At 44.8% G+C, this 20,721-nt stretch overlaps 1 protein-coding gene across 3 annotated transcripts in view; it reads left to right on the top strand.

Annotated features, from left to right (window-relative positions):
• SLC4A11 (solute carrier family 4 member 11) overlaps positions 1-20,721 on the top strand; it is a 93,006-nt gene that overhangs the window by 30,265 nt on the left and 42,020 nt on the right. For 2 of the 3 annotated variants that reach the window (XM_075092230.1, XM_075092232.1), the window contains exons 4-8: positions 4,381-4,427; positions 8,980-9,211; positions 9,847-9,909; positions 10,452-10,533; positions 19,954-20,077. In XM_075092230.1, the coding sequence (XP_074948331.1) occupies positions 4,381-4,427; positions 8,980-9,211; positions 9,847-9,909; positions 10,452-10,533; positions 19,954-20,077 (548 nt within the window). The remainder of the gene's footprint in view (positions 1-4,380; positions 4,428-8,979; positions 9,212-9,846; positions 9,910-10,451; positions 10,534-19,953; positions 20,078-20,721) is intronic. The other variant, XM_075092231.1, reaches the window with a different exon arrangement.

Below are 20,721 nucleotides of genomic sequence, written 5' to 3'. Positions count from 1 at the left end.
TCTCTGCCTCTCTTGCTAATTCCTCCGCAATGGCCGGAGAGGAGTGTGAGGCGATAGCCCTTCACCTGCCCAGCCGCTGTGATGTCTGTGCTGAGCATTACTCGGGTGAGGTTTTCCTGCCTGCTCCAGAAACTTGCAGCTAGGCACTTATTCCCACCTGCCTTTAACCTGGGTGTTGGTTTAAGAGGGATGAATCCAGCTGATCTGAAGCTTTCTGCTGCAGCTCAGCCCACCACCCCACCACGGGGATGTGAGATGGGTGGGGCTTAATTACTTGTCTAACAATATTTAACTGAAATTACTCAAGTCTGATGGGGATGAGTCCAGACTTGGCACAGTCATGGCAGGACAGCAAAGCAAAGGATCCCCTTGAGATCCTGCTTGTGCAATCCCTCACTGCCAGGGATGAGTTAGAGGTGTCTCCGCTGCTCCTAACAAGCTCCTGTCATGCCATGTGCTGATGTGTTTTTATTTATAATTCTTAAGGCAACAGATTCTAAAAGCAGAATAGTTTTTGGTTGCGATATGGTTGAGGCTTAGGTTTGCTCTGACCCCTGAAGGAAGGTCAGATAAAATAGCTTTTTCCTTTTTGTATAATAAAAGCTCCCAAGCCTTAAGTATTTCCACTTATACCAGATACTTTATATTTTTCTGAGAAAACCATGGAAGTGCTAATGTAGTGTTCTGCTCTGATTCATTAGCCTATTTACCACGCAGAGGCACTGGGGAGTGCACGTAGATCTAATGTGCGCTGCCACCTGCACAGCCAGAAAGTTCCTGCTCTCCAATTTCCACTCCTTTATCCCAAAGAAGAATATGGTCTTAGGATGCTGCAGACATTCAGTGGTGGCTTTGCTCCAAAGACCTCTGGGTCTTCTCAGGTGTTAAGGGCAGCACTGGGGATGTGTACAAGGGGATCTCGGGTGGAAGGAGATCTCTTAAGGCAAAAGGTGAAAAGCCTTGAACTTTGGCATATGACTTTCATGGGTTTGTTTTCAGGGTTGTCTTTGCACAGAAGATGTCATTATATAAACGAGGGGTGGAGGAGAAGCAATTAGGGGATTTAATTTCCCTGGGTTGTTATCAGAGATGTTATATAAAAGGCAGCTGGGATGAAACCGCTTTGGAGTATAGCAAATATCCTGGTGCATTCCTCGCTTCCAAGTATTAAATCTCCTTGTTCATGTCAAAGCTGGATGGGTCCTGTTCCTTCTGCAAATGGTGAGAAATAAAAAATGGAGGTGTGACACGGTGCCCTGGCAGCGCTCTGAACGTGGCAACACAAGGCCACAAGTGTAAGTCTAATGTTGATAATTCATCAGCGTTGATAAAACTGAAGCGAGCTCCCAGCGAGTTGCATGTAGCCTATTCAGTAACGCTGCGTGCTTGTGTGCACGCGTCCTAGAAATTCGGGATGTGCGTGTTGCCTTGATGTGGCTGCCAGGGGATGTCGGAGATGCGTTGCTGACTTTTTGGTTTTCCCCTGGGCAGAACCTGGAGCGCAGCCTAACAGATAAGGTCGGCCACCCCTGGCAGCTCTCCTTTAACTGTGTGTGAGGACAGAGACGAGAATGCCCGTAACTAACTAGCTTGTCTGAAATCATTGTGCAGCCGGCTTTGTCTAGCAAGGACGACCACAAAAATAGAAGTGAAAATTTTACATGGTCCTGACCTCTTTTGTTCTGTTTAAGTATGCTTAATCCTGACATTCAAGTGTGAAATCTAGTTATTATTCCTGGCAGTGAGACATAACTGGTGATCGATGGATAGTTTCTCCCTTGTCAGTAGAGGGTGAATCCATGGTTTTCTGTACCCGTTTTGTCCCCATGAAGGGGTCTTCCATGGAGGTGCAAGGTTAAGGGTGTTGCATCTTTTTAGCTCCTCCATAACCAGAGGGAAGCAGTGACAGTGCCATGGAGGAGGAGAAATGGGTGGCGGGCTCGTAGTGACTGGTCTCGAGCTTTAGCCAAGCTACTTCCCAAGGGATGTGTCACGAGCAACCCCATGCAGGGCTTTATCCCACGTTGTCTAGTGGGTTCCCCTGTAGTAAGCAAGCAGGTGGTTCATAGGCCAGACAGAGGAAGCACTTGGGAAGTCTCTGTGCGTATTTTTTCTCCCCATTTTTCATGTTCCAGTGGATTTGCTACTGTCCCTGAGTAATGTTATTGCACTCCAGTGGGCCTTTAAGGTAACTGGGCTGGCCATATCCAGCTGTCTCCTTTCCCTGGATCAAGCTGGAGTGGCGTGTTGCTTGGATGAAATGATGAATGGGGCTCTGGGCTTTCCAAAGCATCGCCTCCATACCCAGAACAGCTTTTTTGAGAAGTTTGAAAGGCCCCGGTCAACAGATGTAATTAGATGTTTTCGCTTGTGTTGATAAAGCAGCACTCGGTGCTCATCTGAGATGAGTACCTGAGAGAGCTGTCAGCGGAGAAGATTGATACATGCTTGAAGCTGATAAGGACAACCAAGAGTTTGCCCCATTCTAAAAGGACAACGCAAATTTCTGCTGCGTTCGCGTGCACCTGTAAGGACAGACTGCAGATACGCAGCTATCTCTTTAGTACGTGCCTGCTATTGTTCAAGGTTGTGGGAATTTTTTGTCTCTCTCAAAGTATTTCTTGCAAGAGCAGAAAAACCAAAACATGTTTTCTTCTCAATGAATATTTATGGCTTCCAAATCTTCCAGCATAGTTTTGCATGTGTAATTAGGCTCTAAGTTGAGTAAGTGAGCACTGGAGAACTACCAATGTAAGAGTCTGGGGAAAACGCTTGATGTTTCTGGTTTATTTGGGTGCTTGCTTTTTAATAATAAATAGCATTTTTTAGATGAAACAGCTTGTGTTTTCCAGATGTGTCAAAAGCAGTAATAACTGGGACTGTTGCACCAGCAGACTTGTCTAGTTAAGTGATGCTTTTAATCACATGAACAGTGTCTAAGTGAACTTTAGGAGAAGTTGGGTGACGTAATCAAAGCTGCTGAACTGTCTTATTTTGTTTAGTGGGAGATGAAGGCAATCCTTTCCCTCTTCTCTGGTGCAGTCAACTCTGCTCCCAGTTTTTGCTGAGCTTTAACCCCACTGTGGACATGACTTGAACTCCTGCTTGATCAGAGATGGTTTTGCTTAAAGCAGCTTTTTTTGTGTGCCAAAAAGAATTGTTGCTTCTGGAGTTCTGGTGTTTTCATGTGAATTGCGTCCTCAGTCAACGTATGGTTTTGGAGAGTAGCAAGGCTGGGCTTGAAGGTGCCTCTGTGTGTGGTCAGCCTGTGAAATGGGGTTGCAGCAGTTCTAACAGGTTAGGATTTGGAAGTCTTGGAGGTCCAGATCTGGAAAGGAAGCAAGAATCTCATCTGAATAGCTGTAACTCTGCGTTACATCTCTGTACTTTTCCACAGCTTGGCCTCTGGAAAAGTTTTTGGTCCGCAGTGGGTTTTTTCCATGCTGTCACTACACTTACTTGAGTGAAAACTGTTCATGTGTATCATGCATTTTGGTAGTGGGTCAACCTTGTTGGGGTGTTTTGGAGGAGAAGGGTGCACAGACAGTACCTGTGGTACTAGCGATGCTACAGAGACACTGCCTTGGATGCGAGCGGTGTGGAGTGGCCTTGTGGCAAAAATACCTGGGTTTTATGTTTTTAGCCTATACCCCAACATTGTTTCACAGATACCCGAAGAAGATGTTAAGCTTGGTGCTTGGGAGTTTAAACTGGGAACTTCTTGGGTATCCCTGTCCACGTAACATACTAAGTGATATTTAATAGTCTCTGAACAGCAGTTTTCTTTCCCAAGAGCTCTGTTGCTTTATGCTTAGATTTATGGAGGCAGCGTGGTGAGTTGACAGGACATTAATGTGCTCATCTTCGAGTCACTGCGTGTGATCTCTCGCAGCCTGCTCCCTTGGAAGTGCCTGGGTGTTATTGTTGACTCTTTAACAAGGACAAGAATGGTTTCCAAACGAGCGTGACTCATGCAGTCTTAGCCTCAATCTATCAAACAACGATGCATTGGATTAAATGATTACCTAAAGGATTAAGAGTTAAGGGTGTTTTGGGGGGAGGTGGAGGGTGGGGAGAGAAGTGAGAAGTAAAAATACATAGGGAATGGGGGGGTGGGGGCTCAGAGGACACCAGGAAAAAATGCTACCAGACACAAACCCCAACTGATCAGATGATGCCCCAAGGCTGCTTCTATGCTTGGTTTATGCTTTCAAAATGGGAAATGTTGAAAAAGTTGAATACCCGGCTTTTCTTTAGGGATCACCTTCTGCCAAGAGAGATATACTTGTTCTGAGCCTCCTGCTTGGTTCCTGCTGCCTGTCAGGTACCTGTGATAGTAACACTTCTCTGATTTTGCTTTATTTTTTCTCCCCTTTCCAGCTGAAAATGAAAGTGCTGGCTGCGTGTTACTGCACACATCAAGGAAGGTAAGTAGGGATGCTGTGTGATCAATTTATTATTTCTTTTCATTATCTAGAAGCAGAGAAAAGGATCTGGAAATGCTCCTTGGGGGTGGAGAGGTGTGTTTTAATGGTCTAAACAGGGGGGGTATATTAATGCCTCTTTCCTTTAATTCCTCCGTCCTTAAACCTAAAAAGCCATGCGCTGCGTGTTCTCTAAACAATTTATCTGTAATTCTGAGTGTTTCACAGCTTTTTGCCCAGACAATTCCTTGACATGATAATTCATCACTTTCTCTTCTGCAGCTGCCTGCAAAAGGGTCCAAGTGTACACCGTAGAGATTCTGGCTGCTGAGCTCCTCTTGGGCCGAAAGCAGAAACACCCAATAGACATTGCTGTGGTTTGGTTTCCTGTTTATTCCTGCTAATCAGATCTGCCTTCACGAGGTTCAGCAGGAGTGAATTCCCTGGAAACACACAGTCTAGGAGGATGATTAGGAAACAACACTTAGTTTACGCTTGCTCTTGAGACAGTAACTCAATAACGATAAGGTGAAAATGCAAGAAACCCTCGTATAGGCTGTATCACTACAAACGTCCGACTATGAAAGTACACAGAAAGTATGCAAAGAGGAAATGGGGTGATATTTAATACCACATGAAGTCTGGGTCTTTGGGGCTGAGGCATGGCTCACGGTGCTTTCAGTTGTCTTGACTCTTGCCTTGTGTGCTGATTGGAGAGGCTGGCTGGCGGCATCAAAACTTGTACCGTCACCAATGGCGGTAAATCATATATTGCAGGTTTTGAAGGTTGTAACTTGGGTTCTTAAATCTGTGTACCAAAGCCTTGGGGGCTTTTTTAGGGAATCCCAGAAAGCTCTTTAACTCTGCTTTACTTCAGGCCTCTAAGACAGCTCAAATCCTGAAAAGGTGTTTCAGCAGTCTGACTTAGTAGAAACCTTCCCCCGCAGTTTAAAAAAAAAACAAACAAAACAACAAACAAAACAAAAATCACCCCCACAAAAAAAAACAGCCCAAAACAAACCCACTACCATCAGAAAAATTAAAAATGGTTTAAAATTAAGTCATAGAAGTTAAAACAAGCTCTTCTGTGCTCAGGAATGGAAAAGTCTTTGTCAATAATTTGTCTTGTCTAATGCTAGTGCCAAGGTTCTCTGAGTTGGATACACTTGACTGAAAGTAACCTAAGAACTTAATCACTTAAAGTGCAAATTCTAAGCCCAAATGAAGGATCTGTCTCTGATAAGAAATAGTTGGAAACTGCTAACACATAATTGTCGCTTCTGTTTTATTTTTCCTTTTCAGAGCTGTAGGATTCCTGCTTTTCTGGCCTATAGTTCATGCTCAAGTATTTTGGTGTGCTGTTGAGCAACAAATACCAGAGAGTTAGCATGCGTTAGCAGGGCTTGAGAAAACATAGTATTGCCAATTTTGGCCTTGAGGCAGGATGAGTGGAAATTTTGTGCTCCAAATGCCAAGGAAATTGGGACCTGTGTCATGGAGGAGATGGCTTCAAGTGTCTGGGAAGGGGGGAATTGCTAGCAGAAAGGTGGTCAGCTCAGAAGCTTTGTCTGGAGATGTTTCCCTGCTAGGTTGTTCCCTGTGTCTGGTGGTAGCCTGTGGTTCTTGTGTCCCTTCAGGAGTGCTGGAAGGGCAATCTGTCTCAGGGAAGTTGCTATCTGGCATGGCACTTGGTAGGCATAAATAAGGAGAAGCCCCTCAACAGGGTTTGAGCTATTTAATCACCATCGTTGTGTGTTTCTGAGGGAATTGGCCCAAGTGACCACGGCAACAGCACCGGTAGAGGTCTGCTCAGGACAACGTGCTTTTTGGACAGCCCTTCTCATAAGGTTCTTACAGCGTCTGTAAGCAGAGGTGGTCTCCAGAGCCAGCCACCCAGCAGAGAATTTGCATGCTGGGCCTTCTTGATGAGTGTTGAGAGCTCTTTTTTTGCACAGATAGTGTGTGACTTTGGCTAGGAGACCTGCCTGAAGTTGGGGGAGGCTGTTTCAATGTGTTCCCCCTTCTTTGGCACGACACCCTCTGTTCTTGCCACAATGCAACGTGCAGCTTTGCAATCACCGATACTCGTGGCTATTGGGTAGCTGTCTTGAGTTCCTGGCTAAGCAATTTCCAGCATGAAATATCCTGGTGTGACTTGACTATCTAGCTAAAAATATTTGTGAAGGAGCAATCATTAATCGCTCGTGAAACCACTGGGTGTCCTGACTGGAACAGTTCTGTTTGAGCTATCTCCGAGGACTTGCTGTACCAGTGCTTCCACTAATTTGACTTTGGTTTGTCTCAGGGAGCGATATATTTATATCCTTTCATGGTGGCTAGTTGCCTTGTGATGTTTAACATGCATATGTTCCCCAACATTGCGGGAGTGATAGTAAGGATGGGTATTGCTCCTACTTCTTACAAAGGAGCAGAGGAATACAGCAGTCCTGAGGCATGGAAAATTATTTACCCAAGGCATTACCTGAAGCCTGTGGCAGACCTGGAGCTGAATCCTTATGACTAGCAGTAAGCTGCTGATGGTGGCATATGCCACAACAAACAAACAATGCTGTCGTGCACAGCTCGCTGGAGGATCAGGGTTGATTTGAGAGGATGTGGGCAGATAATAGCCCTCTTCTGAATGCCTTTGATTAGTTTCTGCTGTTCTTCAGCTATCCCTCGACTTCCTCCTTCCACTGTTCTGCTTCTGGTGGCTTCTTTCATGCATGGGGGAAGCTGGTGACACAAAGCCAGCCTTGCTTTTTTGCAGGCTGCTCTTTGGCACCGTGGCACTCCTGATGCTCTTAACCTTCCTCATACCTCCACGGGTACCTCCTCTGCCATCGACTTTGTTAAATCCTGTCTAGGTCATTTGGCCTCTTTGCTGTTTGAACCTACATCCTAGGCTGGACTCTGAGCGCCAGACAAGCTGAAATGAGTTACCTTTGGGGAGGTGGTTGCTGGTCATATTGCGGCCCCATGAACACGTGTTACAGACGGTGATAGGTGTTTTAACCTGCTCTCATGCAGTGATAATGTGAGACTAACTTGGTCTCTTAGGTGGAGTTGTAATGTAGCTGTGTCACTGTCTCCTCTCCTAAGAGCAGATGGCAACAAAGCTGTGGGGGTGGGAGCTGAAATCGTTCAGAGAATCTTCCCTCTCAAAGATGCTGTGTAAGAAGTGATTGATGCAAAGTAAAACAGTGCTAATTGCAATGGATTTGTACTGACAACTTGATAGTTGCTGTCATAATTACAGTAATTTGTGAGATATTAGCATTTTTTTCCCTGTGTCTAGGCTATAAATGGAAAAGGTAGAGAGGGTATGTGTGAGAAGAGGGTATCCATTACTCGGGCTCTGGGGTGGTCCCATAACTTGGGGGGTGTGTGCCAAGGTCCTGGTTGTGGAGACAACTTGGCGTCAGACTCTTAAAAGCAATTCAGAGCTTGATTCTTACTGAGCTTAAGGGCAACTGAGGGCTTAAATGTATCTTGACAATCCAGTCCTCAACATCGTGAATTCAAGCCTGGCTGGTTTCCTGTCAGAAGGAAGATCCATATAACAAAGTGCCATTCGCACTTCCTCGCTCCATCTTAAGCTGTTGAAGGAGAGGACAGGACTGTCAGTCCTTCCTGATCAGCACTGTGAGTGCTAACTAACTCTGTGTGTGGATTTCCAAGGACTGCGAAATGGGAACAATGCACTTGTAGTTTGGTTTTACTCAGTTAACAAACTTCTCAGCTGACAAATACAGAAATAAGTTGAGGTTCTGTACTAAGCATCGCTGTTCCTTCCATCTCGAGGCCAACAAGCCTTGGGCAGCAAAGGGAAGCAGCAGATCTGAGGCAGTTTCAGCCTCTGTTTGCTGTCTGTCTTTTTTTTATTGATTCAAAGCTAAGTGTTACACACAAAGGAATTAACTTCCTTGGGAGTGGGAACAATAGAAATTTAGGAAGTGTCAAAAAAGGTGATGGGCTGGATGGCATTCCCTATCTCCCACTTCAGGCTCCCTAATGGGAGTACTGGGGAGAAGAGATGGTTCCCAGTTTGATAAGAACTGGGTTAGTTCCAACTGAATATGAGGTTGCAGAGAAGCGTACTGGTAACTTTTTCATGCTGCTGAGCTCAGAGTCCATTTCTTACAAATAACTTCCCATGTTTCTGCAAAATTCTTGAATTATTTCAACATAAAGAGGGCTTTAAATGCTACCTTAAACATTTTGGCTTTTAGGCTGACTTCTGTGCTTTATCCTAGGCAACAAAAGCATTTTTTTTAGTTCTGCTTTCTATGTCAGGGTGTAAATGGTGCCTAGGCAGTCACCTGTGGTGACTGTTAGGATAAGCCTTGAAAATGCCAGCCTTCAATGCCTTAATAATATAACATGAAACTTCTTTTCTTCTATAGTGTGATCTGAATGGTCAAAGCGACTTCAGAAGCATTGGTTTGGTGACATAACCTCAACAAAACTGTCTGCGTGTGAACTACATGAATCCCAGTCCTTTGCTGTTGAGTATTGTGTACAGCTGTCTAACACTGACCTCTTCTTAACACAGTACCTGAAATTAAAGAATTTTGAGGAGGAAGTCAGAGCCCACCGAGACCTGGATGGGTTCTTGGCCAGAGCCAGCATCATCCTTGATGAAACAGCCACCTCCTTGGATGATGTTCTTCGAGAGATGCTGAAACACTTTGCTGAAGATCCTGAGAACATGGAGCCAAGCTGCAACTTCGAGAAAATCATGAGCACTTTATTCACAGATTCAGGGACCCCACGGGAAGGGAACGGTAATCAACTTTTGATTTGCTTTTGCCTGTGTGTTACTGTTAAGTTGTCATTCTTTCCATTGGTGGAAAGAACACTCGCTACTGCGTGGTCCCCAGACTTGCATGTGACACTGGGAGCTCATTTTCCATGTCGCCCAGGCTGAAGGGTGTAATGTCTTTAGGGTTTTTTGTTTTGGATGGAGTCTTGCCCCTATTTCATTAAGAGGACACATTGTGGTGGCCTCTGGGGGGAGAAGTCTACAGCACTGCAGTGCCTTGTCTGTTTGGACCCATTAGGTGTGCTTGTCCTCAGACAAGTGTCTGATGCTCTTTGGCAAAGAGACATTTGCTGGTGTCTCTTCAGAAATGGCTCCTTTGCCTTGTGATTCTCCATCTGAATTCATACAGGCTGGGGAAGCTTGACTGCTTTGGGCAAGTAACGGATTGGGGAGGGCTGAGCCTTCGTGTTGCTCCCAGCCCAATGGAAGGGATGAGAGGAGCTTTGTTTTCCTCCAAAACTCAACTAGGGCAGCCCTGGCCAACGTCGTTGGCTCATGTGTGACCTTAAACTATCAGCAAATGTCATAGCATAGTCTAAATCACTACCTTTTAGCCCAAGATGTAAAGAAGCTTAACTAAGCGTTGTTTTTCTGTAGGCACCCATGATGTTTCAGAGTCAACAGGAATGAATATACAAACATGTACATCGCACCTCAAATGTAACTGTCACAGCCTCAGTGAATTTGTTTAAAAGATATGTCAAGTCCTGAGCATGTAGTAAGCATGTTCATGCTTTGGTTACTTCTTGCTACCTGTCTTAGAGCTTCGCATTTATAATATCTTTAATTTAGGCTTTCTGCCAATAGAAAAAACAAAAGCAATGCCATAAAATAATCTGAGAACAGTAGTTAGGAAGTGGGAGAGAGAGGGCAGGGGAGTCAGAAGATGACACCTCTTCCAGTCCTGTCTGCGTGTGTGTTGAATAATGCTAATCTAATAATCTAATATTGCAGTAGGTTGATGTTGGGAGGAGAAAACAGCTGCCTTTCCAAGCTGTGAATAGCTTAAGAATAAAATTCAAAAGCAACAGGACAAAAGTTTCCATCTTTCTCTGTCACCCCCCACCCTTGCATCAATCCACTGTGCAGATCAATAAGTATGCTTGGTATTAGTACTCAGCTTCCATTTGAAAGGAAATGTTATTTGCAGTTGCAAACCAAACGTGGACAGCCTGTAACATTTCCCTCTCTTCTTTTCCTAGTTCACCTCTTATCAGATACAATTCAAGGGGTCACAGCGACAGTCACAGGGGTGCAGTATCAGCAGTCCTGGCTCTGTATCATGTAAGTACCTGGATTATATTAGCAGAATCCACTGGCTGCTCAAAACTTGTAACTCTTCCTGTTGTTGGGAGGAATAGCAGTTCAGAATGTCCGTGTAAACCAAGATGGTGATGCCCTCTCCATCCATCTTGGCCTGTGGGATCTCAGTCTTGGCGTTGGGCTGCTCCTCTTTGCAAATGGACGGGCAGTAGCCTGGGCAGAGATGACTACAGTATCTACAGGGCATTGAGCTCTTGGATTCTGTTGGAATCTGGTGTTAACAAGCTAAGAATGCTGAAAAAAATCTGAGCCAGAAAATGTTTATTACTGAGAAATGTTAATGAGAAGAACTTCTGAAAGGGGCAAGGAAACTGGTTCATGGACTACTTTGCCTGCCAAAGTCTGGGAGCTTGAACCAAAAGAATTTCTTGGGTCTTTTTGAAAACATCTGAACTTTGTAACTGTAAATTGAAGTCAGAAATTCCGACACTATTTAGACACTGATTACTTTGACAATTATTTCAGGCACTGATTAATTGTCAACACTGTTAAGCACTGGAGCAGACCCTTAACACAGTAAGGACTGTCACCTGGGAATTGAGATATAGTGGCTTCTCCCCAGCTTCCACTTGACCAAGTTGGTTTTGAATTTGTTGTCTCAAAGTCAAGCATATTGGGCGAGGCAAACTGCCACTTTGCAGGGGAAGGCCAGAACCTGAGTCACCGAGCCAAAGCAATGAGATTTGACTTCTTTTGCCTTATGTGTATGCAGTCTCTAAATCAAGTTGTCAAGAAATAGGTTAATTCCCAGAGAAATTATGAGGTTGTATTGATTAGGTGCTTTAAAGTCTTGCAGAGTGCATGCATGTGTATTAGCCTCCACAGCCGGTTTGCTACGAAACCTGTCACAGTAACTTTCCTTCAACTAACAGTTCTTCTCTTACCCTCTGCTTATGGCTGGAAAAAATGTAGAGTATTCTGCCTTGGAAATAAATGATTTAAAACAAGCAAAAAAAGCCCCTAAAGAACCAAGCACCAACACCCCCCCTCCGCCTTCTTTCTAATCTGTTACGAAAGAGAAAGGTGTAAAAATGAAACTACAGCATATCAGGGCTCTATTCTGTAAAATAAATGAACGGATAATGTCTGTGCTGTGTGTGCTACTGTCAGTTCCACTCATACGCTGGGCACGTACAGAGCAGCTTGCACGGAGAAGAAAACAGATTCATACAGTAAAATGGTCTTTCTGTACTGATCAACTAAGAGGGTTTTTGAGCCATTTCCTCCCCTTTGGATGCCATAGGTAGGATGACAGCAATAAGGATATGTACATCCTGCTCTAGGAAAGGTAGAGGGTAGAAGTTTCTACCATGGCATCTGACAGGGCTTTGAAGAACATTGACTTGACAAAGCATGTCTAGAGGCCATGACACAAATGCTGTGATTATATACACGAAGCTGAAAAGGGTTCAGACTTTCAACCCATGAAAAGTTCAGCCTTTATGCAGAAAGTGTGCCAAAGCTTTAAATGCATCCATGTGAGTAATACTAGCTTCCATGACAAGACATGATTTGGAAAATAAGCTTACAGCCTGAAGGTGTCTTGTGCAAAACTTTCCTTGTCTCTTCCTTTTGTTACTCTGAAGAGGGAGAAGAAAGTGGTGGGAAAGCAGTGTGATGAGTTATTAACTATAATTATCGCACTGTATTTCTGCTGTAGCTATTGTGCAACAGATTGTGAACCATATTTTTAGATCTTACGTTTTTCTTGAAGTCGGGTTGCAAAACAACTTCCAAAACCCTGAAGTAAAAGGAATTTATTGATGAAAAAATTGTCCATGTGAGTGGGAAGAACCTTTAAGATATCTGCTCTTCTCTTTATCCTTGCATTTAGTCTGTACCCTTTGCTAAATTTTATTAGCGCTGCTGGGTTTTGTGCACTTTAACTCTTTATTCCTAGCGGATGAGATAGGCTGGAGTATCATGATAGGATTATATTAATGAGGAAGAGCAGTTGCGAGGTATGGCTTTGGGAGTGCTCATTCTGCATTGACTTTGAGAGAAATATTAAAGCCAAATTAGCTTAGTCAGAAAGAAAAAACTTCTGTAGGATTTTCACTGAGTTGTGCGGAGCCTGGCTGCAGAAGAGCATTCTAACAGTAAAACTTGGTTCCCTCTCTTCTGTGCTAGAGGGGGCTGCTCTCATCTGACTTATCCTCACTGGGAAGAGTGATGGGAAAAACTTAGGGTGAAATAGTTATTCTGCTGCTGCTGGAATCAATACTTTCCTGGGTGTTTCAGGTGTATTGAACTGCCAGCAAGGTCCGATGTACCATCGGACCGGGGCTAACGCCACGTGACAACAAACCACTGGGGAACTGAAGATCTTGAGGTCTGAGTGTTCCACTGAAGTCCAGGAAAACAACTGGCTTCTGATTCACAGTAGGCTTTAGGGCTTTTCTCTTTTGTCAAGAATGACCAGAACCTGATCTTGCTGAAGCTGTACCATGGTACATAAGCTCACGGAAACCTTGAGACTCCTTCATTTAAGTAGTCTGCATAGCTGAGAGTAGCACAATGCTGCGTGCTCCACTAACCGGCAAGCTTCAGCTCTAGAGGAATGAAGTCTGCTAGGTATCTGTGCATGTGATGGCTTTCTAACGAGAAAGCAAATCTTCAGAGCTGCAGATCAGCTTCATCAGTCAAGGATGTGATCTCATACCTAGGAAACCATGGACACAACTTTCCCCTATTTATAGTAGTTGCCAGAACAGCAAGACACTGACGTGCCGATCTCTTGCTGCTTCACTGTGAAGCTTTGCTGTTAGTAGGAGCTTAGGGGGCTACTCTGCTACCCCTCCAGCACGCAGTGACTGCAGCAGGTAGAGGTACTGCAGGGGAGTGCTTGGAGTTCCCCGTGAGCCACCCAGAGCCTGAGGGGGGGGATAAACTGGATGATTTGAATGTTTTGGGTCAGGAAAAATGGGGAAGAAGCCCCTGTGAGAGCTATTGGTTTTGGTGTTGCACAGCTTTGTGGATCAGAAAGCCTAGGGAAGGTGCATCTTCCCCCTCTCTTATCCAATGGGATGTACAAGGAGAAGTGGCTGTCATCACAAGCCAAGCCCTGTCACACCCAGTTCGTTATTTTCTGACAAATCGAGATGCAAATGCCTATTTCTTTAATTGTTTTTCCCCTTGGAGTGGATGATACCTGATGCTAAGGATGTTAAAGTAACTGTTAACTGTCTGCTGGTAGATCTCTCTCTTTGACATCCTCCTAGGAGAAACACCAGCTGTGTGAGTTATTGAACAAATGCTGCCTGAGCTGAGTGGAATTCCCCAGGCATCACAACTTCCAGGCTATGTTCTTCTTGCCAGGAGATAGATATAATTGCTTTCTTCCAAAGCTGAATCTGCAGAAAAAAACAACAAAACCATGAAAGCAAGCTGCTTCGTAGTCTGGATTGAGTAGTTGAACAGCAATTTCCTTTGGCTGCATTGATAAGGCACATGGATTGGCAAAGGACTTATTTTCAGTGCATTCAACTGATTTGCTAAAGCTGTTTTAACAGGCAAAGAGAGAAAAACCTCTCTGCAAGCAAAGAATGGTTTAGTGGTTTGTATGCTCAGTGTTACTATAAAATTGCTTACTCTGATACAGTGTGTCATTGCAATGGCTCCTGTGGAGGAGTTTAACTCGGGAAAAACCCAGGTAGCCTTTCAAAAACAGGTATTGTGAGGTCATTTGGGATATCGAGCAAGACTGCTCTTCAAATAAGAGTAAAGTTGAAGAGTAGTGACGTCTCAAGTTTAACATATAACTGATGTTTTTGTGAAACGTGCTATTAACGGATCTCTCAACAAAAGTAACGCGAAGCCCATTTCACGTGTTTAAGGATTCGTTGAGACCCAGAGGTTTGTGGGTCTATAGAAAAGCCGTGTTGCTTCTGATGTAGCTGTTGAATAGATTTCAAATAGAGGTGCTTCGGTCACTGGGTATTCTTCAGAATATTGCTCCTTCTTTCAAAGAGCAAAATGGGATGCTGTGGGAAATCAAACAGTTCAACTGTTTAAAACCAATTTTCTCCTTTAGAGGAATGATTACAAGATTTGGAATCTTGTAAACAGGAGCCTCTTCTCCAAAATCTATAACTATCATCTCTCAAGTGTTCTTTGGGTTCAAAGAATTGATTAATTTTCTTTTAAGTACCTGTAGCTGCCCTTGTTGGGCTGTCCTGGGTTCTGCTGGAAAGCTGAAACCCTTGCAAGTGCTCTGTTCTGAAAAGGAGATCTCCATTTCAAACCCTCATCAGGAATCTGAGCCCCAAAGGAGATCTGTTGGAGAGAAGGATGACTTGTTTCAATGCCTGTAGCATTTCTACAGGGAGGGGGAGAAGGTGTCTCCTTATGCATTGACCTATAGGAAATACTTTCCCCTCGGGAGATTATTTGCTATGGAGGATGGGTCTTTCTGGAGCCCAGCGGAGTACATTACCAGTCCAAAAAGGTACCCGGCTTAGAGCGACTTGGCTGAAACCACTCTGCGCAAAGCAGCGGGTGAGCTGGCTGGCTGGTCACAGCTTCATTCTTCACTTGCAAATTCTGGTTTCTGAAAGCTTGTGCCTGGAGCTGCTCTGCGGAGGAAGATTTATTTGCAGTGGATGAGAACAAGAAGTGTCATTGTTCTGCATCAGGACAGGAAAAGGCTGGCTAGCTGATTACCTCTGCTGGGCACTTTTTCTTACTGCAGGGGATAATTTGTTTCTGAATTAACTTCCTTTCTTGCCCTGTTTAAAGAGGGTTTCTGTTTCTCTTGGGTCTCCATAGTTTGACCCTTTTTATGATTTGTTTGAGAAATGTGTTATTACTCTGATAACATCTTGGGCGTGGGGCAGACCTGCAGCCTGTGTGACTCGGTATATCAGTGATTTTGGTGGAGCGTTGCCAGTTCTCACCATCCGAGCGCCATGCTCAATGCCACTAGATACGCAGCCTGGAAAGAGGAGGGCAGCGAAGCAGGAATGCGTTCAATAATTTAAATGCCCTTTTTATGAGCTCAGTTATTGGAGGATCAAGATAAAATTGCTGAGAATACAACCTAGCATCTCATTAAATCATAGCCCAGCTTTTCCTTGTGTGATTAATACTGGGTGAAAATAGATTTTTCAGATTGTTGGCCAAACCAAAGGAGAATCAAATTTAGCTCAACCCAAACCAAAAGGGAACTTAGAGGCTTTGGCCAAACCAGACGTGATTTAGAGTCTGCTGAAAAGGTCTTTCTAGTTCTCAGTTTTTTGGGGGCTTTGGCTATTTAGACTTCCCGAATTTTTTTTATTTTTAGTGGGAATTCACTGAAGTGCTACTTGAAAAAAAGTTGCTTCACTTTGAAAGTGGTTCTCCTCTTGGCCTGAACTATGCGGAGTTTTACCTGCGGTCTTGTATAACTTGGGATTTCTCCATGTGAGCGAAATAACCTTTTTTTTTTTGTCCTTTACAAATATTTACACAAGTCTAACAGGGACTGCAATTTTGGTTTGTATTATATCTGTATCTGGATTCTGGAGTTAAAACAAAAGTGGGATCTGTAAGTGCTACACCAGGGAATAGGATTTGAATCAGCTAAATACTGGCTTAAATTTGAAGGCAAGTTTGAGATGCTGAATGATGCATGTGCAGAAGTGACTTGGCCTGCACCAGAAGAACTGAGTCAACAGGGTTTGTTTTTTCCCCCCCAAATAAATTGATATAACAGAACAAGATGAGGCTTGGTGTAGATGAGGCTGCAGTCTGGACAAGGGCACTGTCTCTCCCCTCCATGCAGCAATGCTCATGTGCATCAGACCTTCTCTGTGGCACCTGTTTAAATCTGGTGGCACCCTGATTTACCCTCACTAAACTAACTCAGCCTGATTTGTAAAGGTACTACTGACTTAGGTCAATGTATGGACACAATTTAAGCTAGGCTGGAAATTCTTCACTCAACTTTACTGGTGTAAGCGATATTGGTATTCAGGTGCAGGTGGCGGTGCCAATAGAGCTCTTTACGGAAGAGTTGGAAAAGGCTGTCTTTTGGTGTGAGAAGTTCCAAACTCCAGCTCTGTGGATAAAACAATTCCAGATAAAAGTGGGTTATGATGACAGTGGGTTTCTTGGTGTCTTGAATGTGCTCAGTGTTGCTAAACCTTCCATTACTGCCTAAGCACTAGGAGATCCTCGTGTTGCACGCTATCCTGTCCCTCAAGGTAAGGAAACAGTGGACTTCTGATTTAGAGAAACAAGGTTGTGGCATGGCTGTCAGGAAGACTAGCTTGTATGTGAAAGCAATCCAAGAACAAAGAGCAGCCTTTTAGAGTCAGGTTTTCCCCTCCATACCCAAGAAGCTCTTGAGCTCCAGTGATGTAGCCTTGTGGACTGGCACTGTTGGCAGGACTGTCACCTCTGGAAAGCACGGCCCTAGAGACAACTTACTGGAGCTGAAACATAACTGTCACTTCAGGGAGAACGCTAGCTACAGAAGAACGTGTGGCATGCTTAATTTGCACTATATAACAGATTTTGCCAAATAACTTGCTAGATTGCTACATGACTTCACATATTGTTGCTAGGGGAGCAGGAGCCCTGCATGTGAGGGGCCCCTCAGGACAAGAAGGGCCTTGAGGGGCTGGAGCGTGTCCAGAGAAGGGCAGCGGGGCTGGGGCAGGGTCTGGAGCACAAGTGTGCTGGGGGGCGGCTGGGGGAGCTGGGGGGGTTTAGCCTGGAGAAGAGGGGGCTGAGGGGAGCCCTTCTCGCTCTCTGCAGCTGCCTGAGAGGGGCTGGAGTGAGGGGGGGGTCGGTCTCTGCTCCCAAGTCACCAGTGACAGGACGAGAGGGAACGGCCTCAGGCTGCGTCAGGGGAGGTTTAGGTTGGATGTGAGGGAAAATGCCTTCCCTGCCAGAGGGGTCAGGCCCTGGCACAGGCTGCCCAGAGAGGTGGGGGAGTCACCGTCCCTGGGGGGGGTTCAAACACCGTGCAGACGTGGCACTTGGGGACGTGGTAGTGTCGGGTTGGTGGTTGGACTTGCTGATCCTAGAGGTCTTTTCCAATCTTAATGATTCTATGGTGATTCTATGTTGGCTTTCCTTCCTTGAGTAGGAGCAAGCTGAAATTCGGGGGGGGTTGCGATATTTCTGTTTCTTGGATTTAGTCCAGAGGTATGGGAGCAGGCAAGCAGGTACTGATGAGCAGCACTGCCAAGAGGTGGTTGGCAACTTGTACCTCCACAGCACGTGCAAAATTAGGTTCACGTGCATGCCTTGCACTTCAGGCTCCAAGGGATGTGCTGGTGCGATCAGCCCTTGTCCTGTAACAAGTCTTCTCTGGCCATGCTTTGTGCTCCTGTAGTTCTTGCTAGGTCAGGTACTGCCTGATAGACATGATTGGAAAGGGATGCCTGGAAAACATTAGTACAGCTCTGTGAGCAATAGGTATCTGATAGATGCTTCTGGCCATCTCCAGAATAGACATGATGTTCGAAAAGCCCAGAAGGCTTTCCTTTTCAGAACGAATTAGTTGGTGAGCTCCACACCTGAGGTATGAAAATACTGAGAACAAAGCACAAAATAAGGGTCACTGTTGCTAACGGTGACCAGTTCATGTGGATGAAGGTGAGAGAACTGAAGGTGTTGGACGACTTGAAGGTTCTACTGTTAGTCTAAAGCCCAGAGTTCATGTATTTCACCCATTAACCTCCCAAACTGTAACACAAGGAGACTTGTATGCTGTCTAGCCACAGCAGGATTGCTACTGAGGCCTTTGATTTGCTTGTGAAAACCAGTGTTGTCTGTGCTCGTTTGATCACTTGGGAGGGAAGGACAAGGATTGTTACAAATCCGAACGATGGGTTTAGTGGAGAAGATAGCTTGCACTCTGTTTTCAATTACTTTAGAAGAGATTTATTCCTAACTTTAGGACCTGCCTTGATCTTTCTCCCTTCCAAAGCTGATTTGAGTAGAACAAGGACAAGGGGTTGTGGTGGAGGGGAGTTAGGAAATAAATGAAACTCATCTTACTCATGGCCTGTGTTGCTCTAATTAAGCTCTTCAGTTGCTCTCAGAGAAGTGCCTTTGTCAGATTAACTTGTGTAAGTCGGCTGCTTCCAATCTGTGATCAGGAAGTCAAACTAAATAAGAAAATACTTGGTGGTGCAATTTTTTTGTATGCAAGTTATTAAGAACTTCATAGAAAATGTACTAGTTGGGAGCACCTTATGTCCAGCCAAAGATCTTCAGAAGCCATTACTGGGACAACATTCAGGGTGCATGGGTGTGAGAATACATGTTGAAAGGAATGGGCTAGGATTATGGAAGAGAAGTTAAAGGAGAGATGATTTAAGGTCAGTGGTAGACACTTGCTAGATGAATAAATGGGAGAAAGCAGTCTAAGCGACTTTGAACCGGGGGGAGGGGGGAATCACCCTGAGGTAGGAAAACACACTTCCATACTTCTTTCAGTGTCAATACTCAAAACCTATGTATGTATCTCATTAGTGCTTTTCAGAAGAATTGAATAGTAGGTGGCTTTAATGGGAACAGGAGATCTGCAGTCCAGGCTAGTGTTAACCTCTTCCTGCAGCCGCACCGAGCCCCTTTGCTGCTCTGTCAGGATTTCCCAGGAGAGGAAAAATGATGGCTACTCAGATCACAGCTTTTTTAAAATATCCCTGGGTGGAGACAGACCTGGTATTTCATGGCTTCCACAAGTGATCTCTGTGTTTATTTCAAACAACCTGTTGCTAGTCTTTGTTGTGGGACTCGGACAGCCATCGCATGCCCAGCAGGGGTGGCTGGGTTGCAGCCAAGCATTTACCTCTAAGCAGTAACCTGCTACAGCCTCTGTAGATCTTGAGCAAGGAGGTCAGCTTGGTTTCTGTAACACACCTGTACCAGAAAGGGCTAAAAGAGCAGCTGAGAGCAACTAGGGAAAGCCATTCAAACAGAGATCTGCCCAGGGCAAAAGAAGTGGAAATGCGTTGGTTTGGCATCTTGCCTTAATGTTTCCAAAAGCACTTTGGGAGATTGGGTGAAAGGAAATTAAACTTAAACTGCTTTTCAGTAATTTAGGTGCTGGCGGTTTTTTTGTAGAAGCTTCTGTAGCACTGCAAGTACCAGGTACGTTGCATTCTCTGTCTTGATTTCTTGGCTATTAAGAAGCAAACGGGGGAAGAGGTAGAGCACACCTTAAAATATTGGGAGTTATTCCCCATGAAAACATGTCTGTTCAAATTCCACGAAAAGCTAGCAGAATTGGGCTAACAGTAACTTAAAGTCACTGTTTCAGACTTCAGAAGTGAGCCTTTCACAACCAACAACACCTTGTATTTCTCAAAGTTGAAGCGTGAGATTACAAACCTCGCATGCCATGTGTCACAGTGCCATGTATAACAATGACATCTTCCTTGACAGTTGCACCATAAAGTCCCTTCAGCGACGTCATGTTTGCATCAGCCGCCTGGAGAGGCCTCAGAATTGGGGTGAAAACTCCTGTGAAGTGAGATTTGTGATATTAGTCCTGGCTCCTCCTAAAATGGTGAGTGTTGCTCTTGTTTGCTCTGGTGCTTTGGAGGGTTCTCCCAGGATTGCTTTTCCTTGGTTGTCTTCTAGTGTTAATGTCAATGTATTATCCTTAAAACACAAGGGGATGTGAAAAGGCCTGAGATCATCTCAGCAGTTGTCAAGATGGTTTATTCGAAGTGTCTGTGAGGTGTAGATTACTTGGCTGCATCCTCGACTCATACTGGAGAATGGCCTCTAGCCTGACTGGGAGAGGAGAACACTGAGGATCAAGTGTCTGTAGTCCCCATACACTTTTTGCTAGAGCTATCTCCATGATGCTTGTAACAGTCCCCAGACTCCCCCCCACTCCAGCTTTACCAGTTTAGTGGTAAGGAATTTTTTAGAGGTAAGGAACGCTCTTCCTGGTTAAAGCCACGCTTGTGAAGGGCTCTTGTGAGTCTGCAGCTGATGCACCACTGCAAAGGTCTGGGTTGTTCCCAGCAAACTCTCTTGATGGGACTGACAATTACGCTGAAGATGTGGTTGCAGCAGCTGTAGATGGACCGATGTAACCAAGAGGAAGATATAGTTTTGTGAGCTCTGTTGCAGTATGGGTGAGACTATCTGCGGACTGGGGTGCTCTTAAGGTCAGACTGTGCTGAGGTCTTTTAGGTTGTA

Source organism: Phalacrocorax aristotelis, chromosome 4, assembly GCF_949628215.1.
Source record: "Phalacrocorax aristotelis chromosome 4, bGulAri2.1, whole genome shotgun sequence".
In the NCBI taxonomy this organism is placed as follows: Eukaryota; Metazoa; Chordata; class Aves; order Suliformes; family Phalacrocoracidae; genus Phalacrocorax; species Phalacrocorax aristotelis.
The sequence above is the reverse complement of the archived record's forward strand: the minus strand, read 5'-3'. Positions and strand labels throughout refer to the sequence as shown.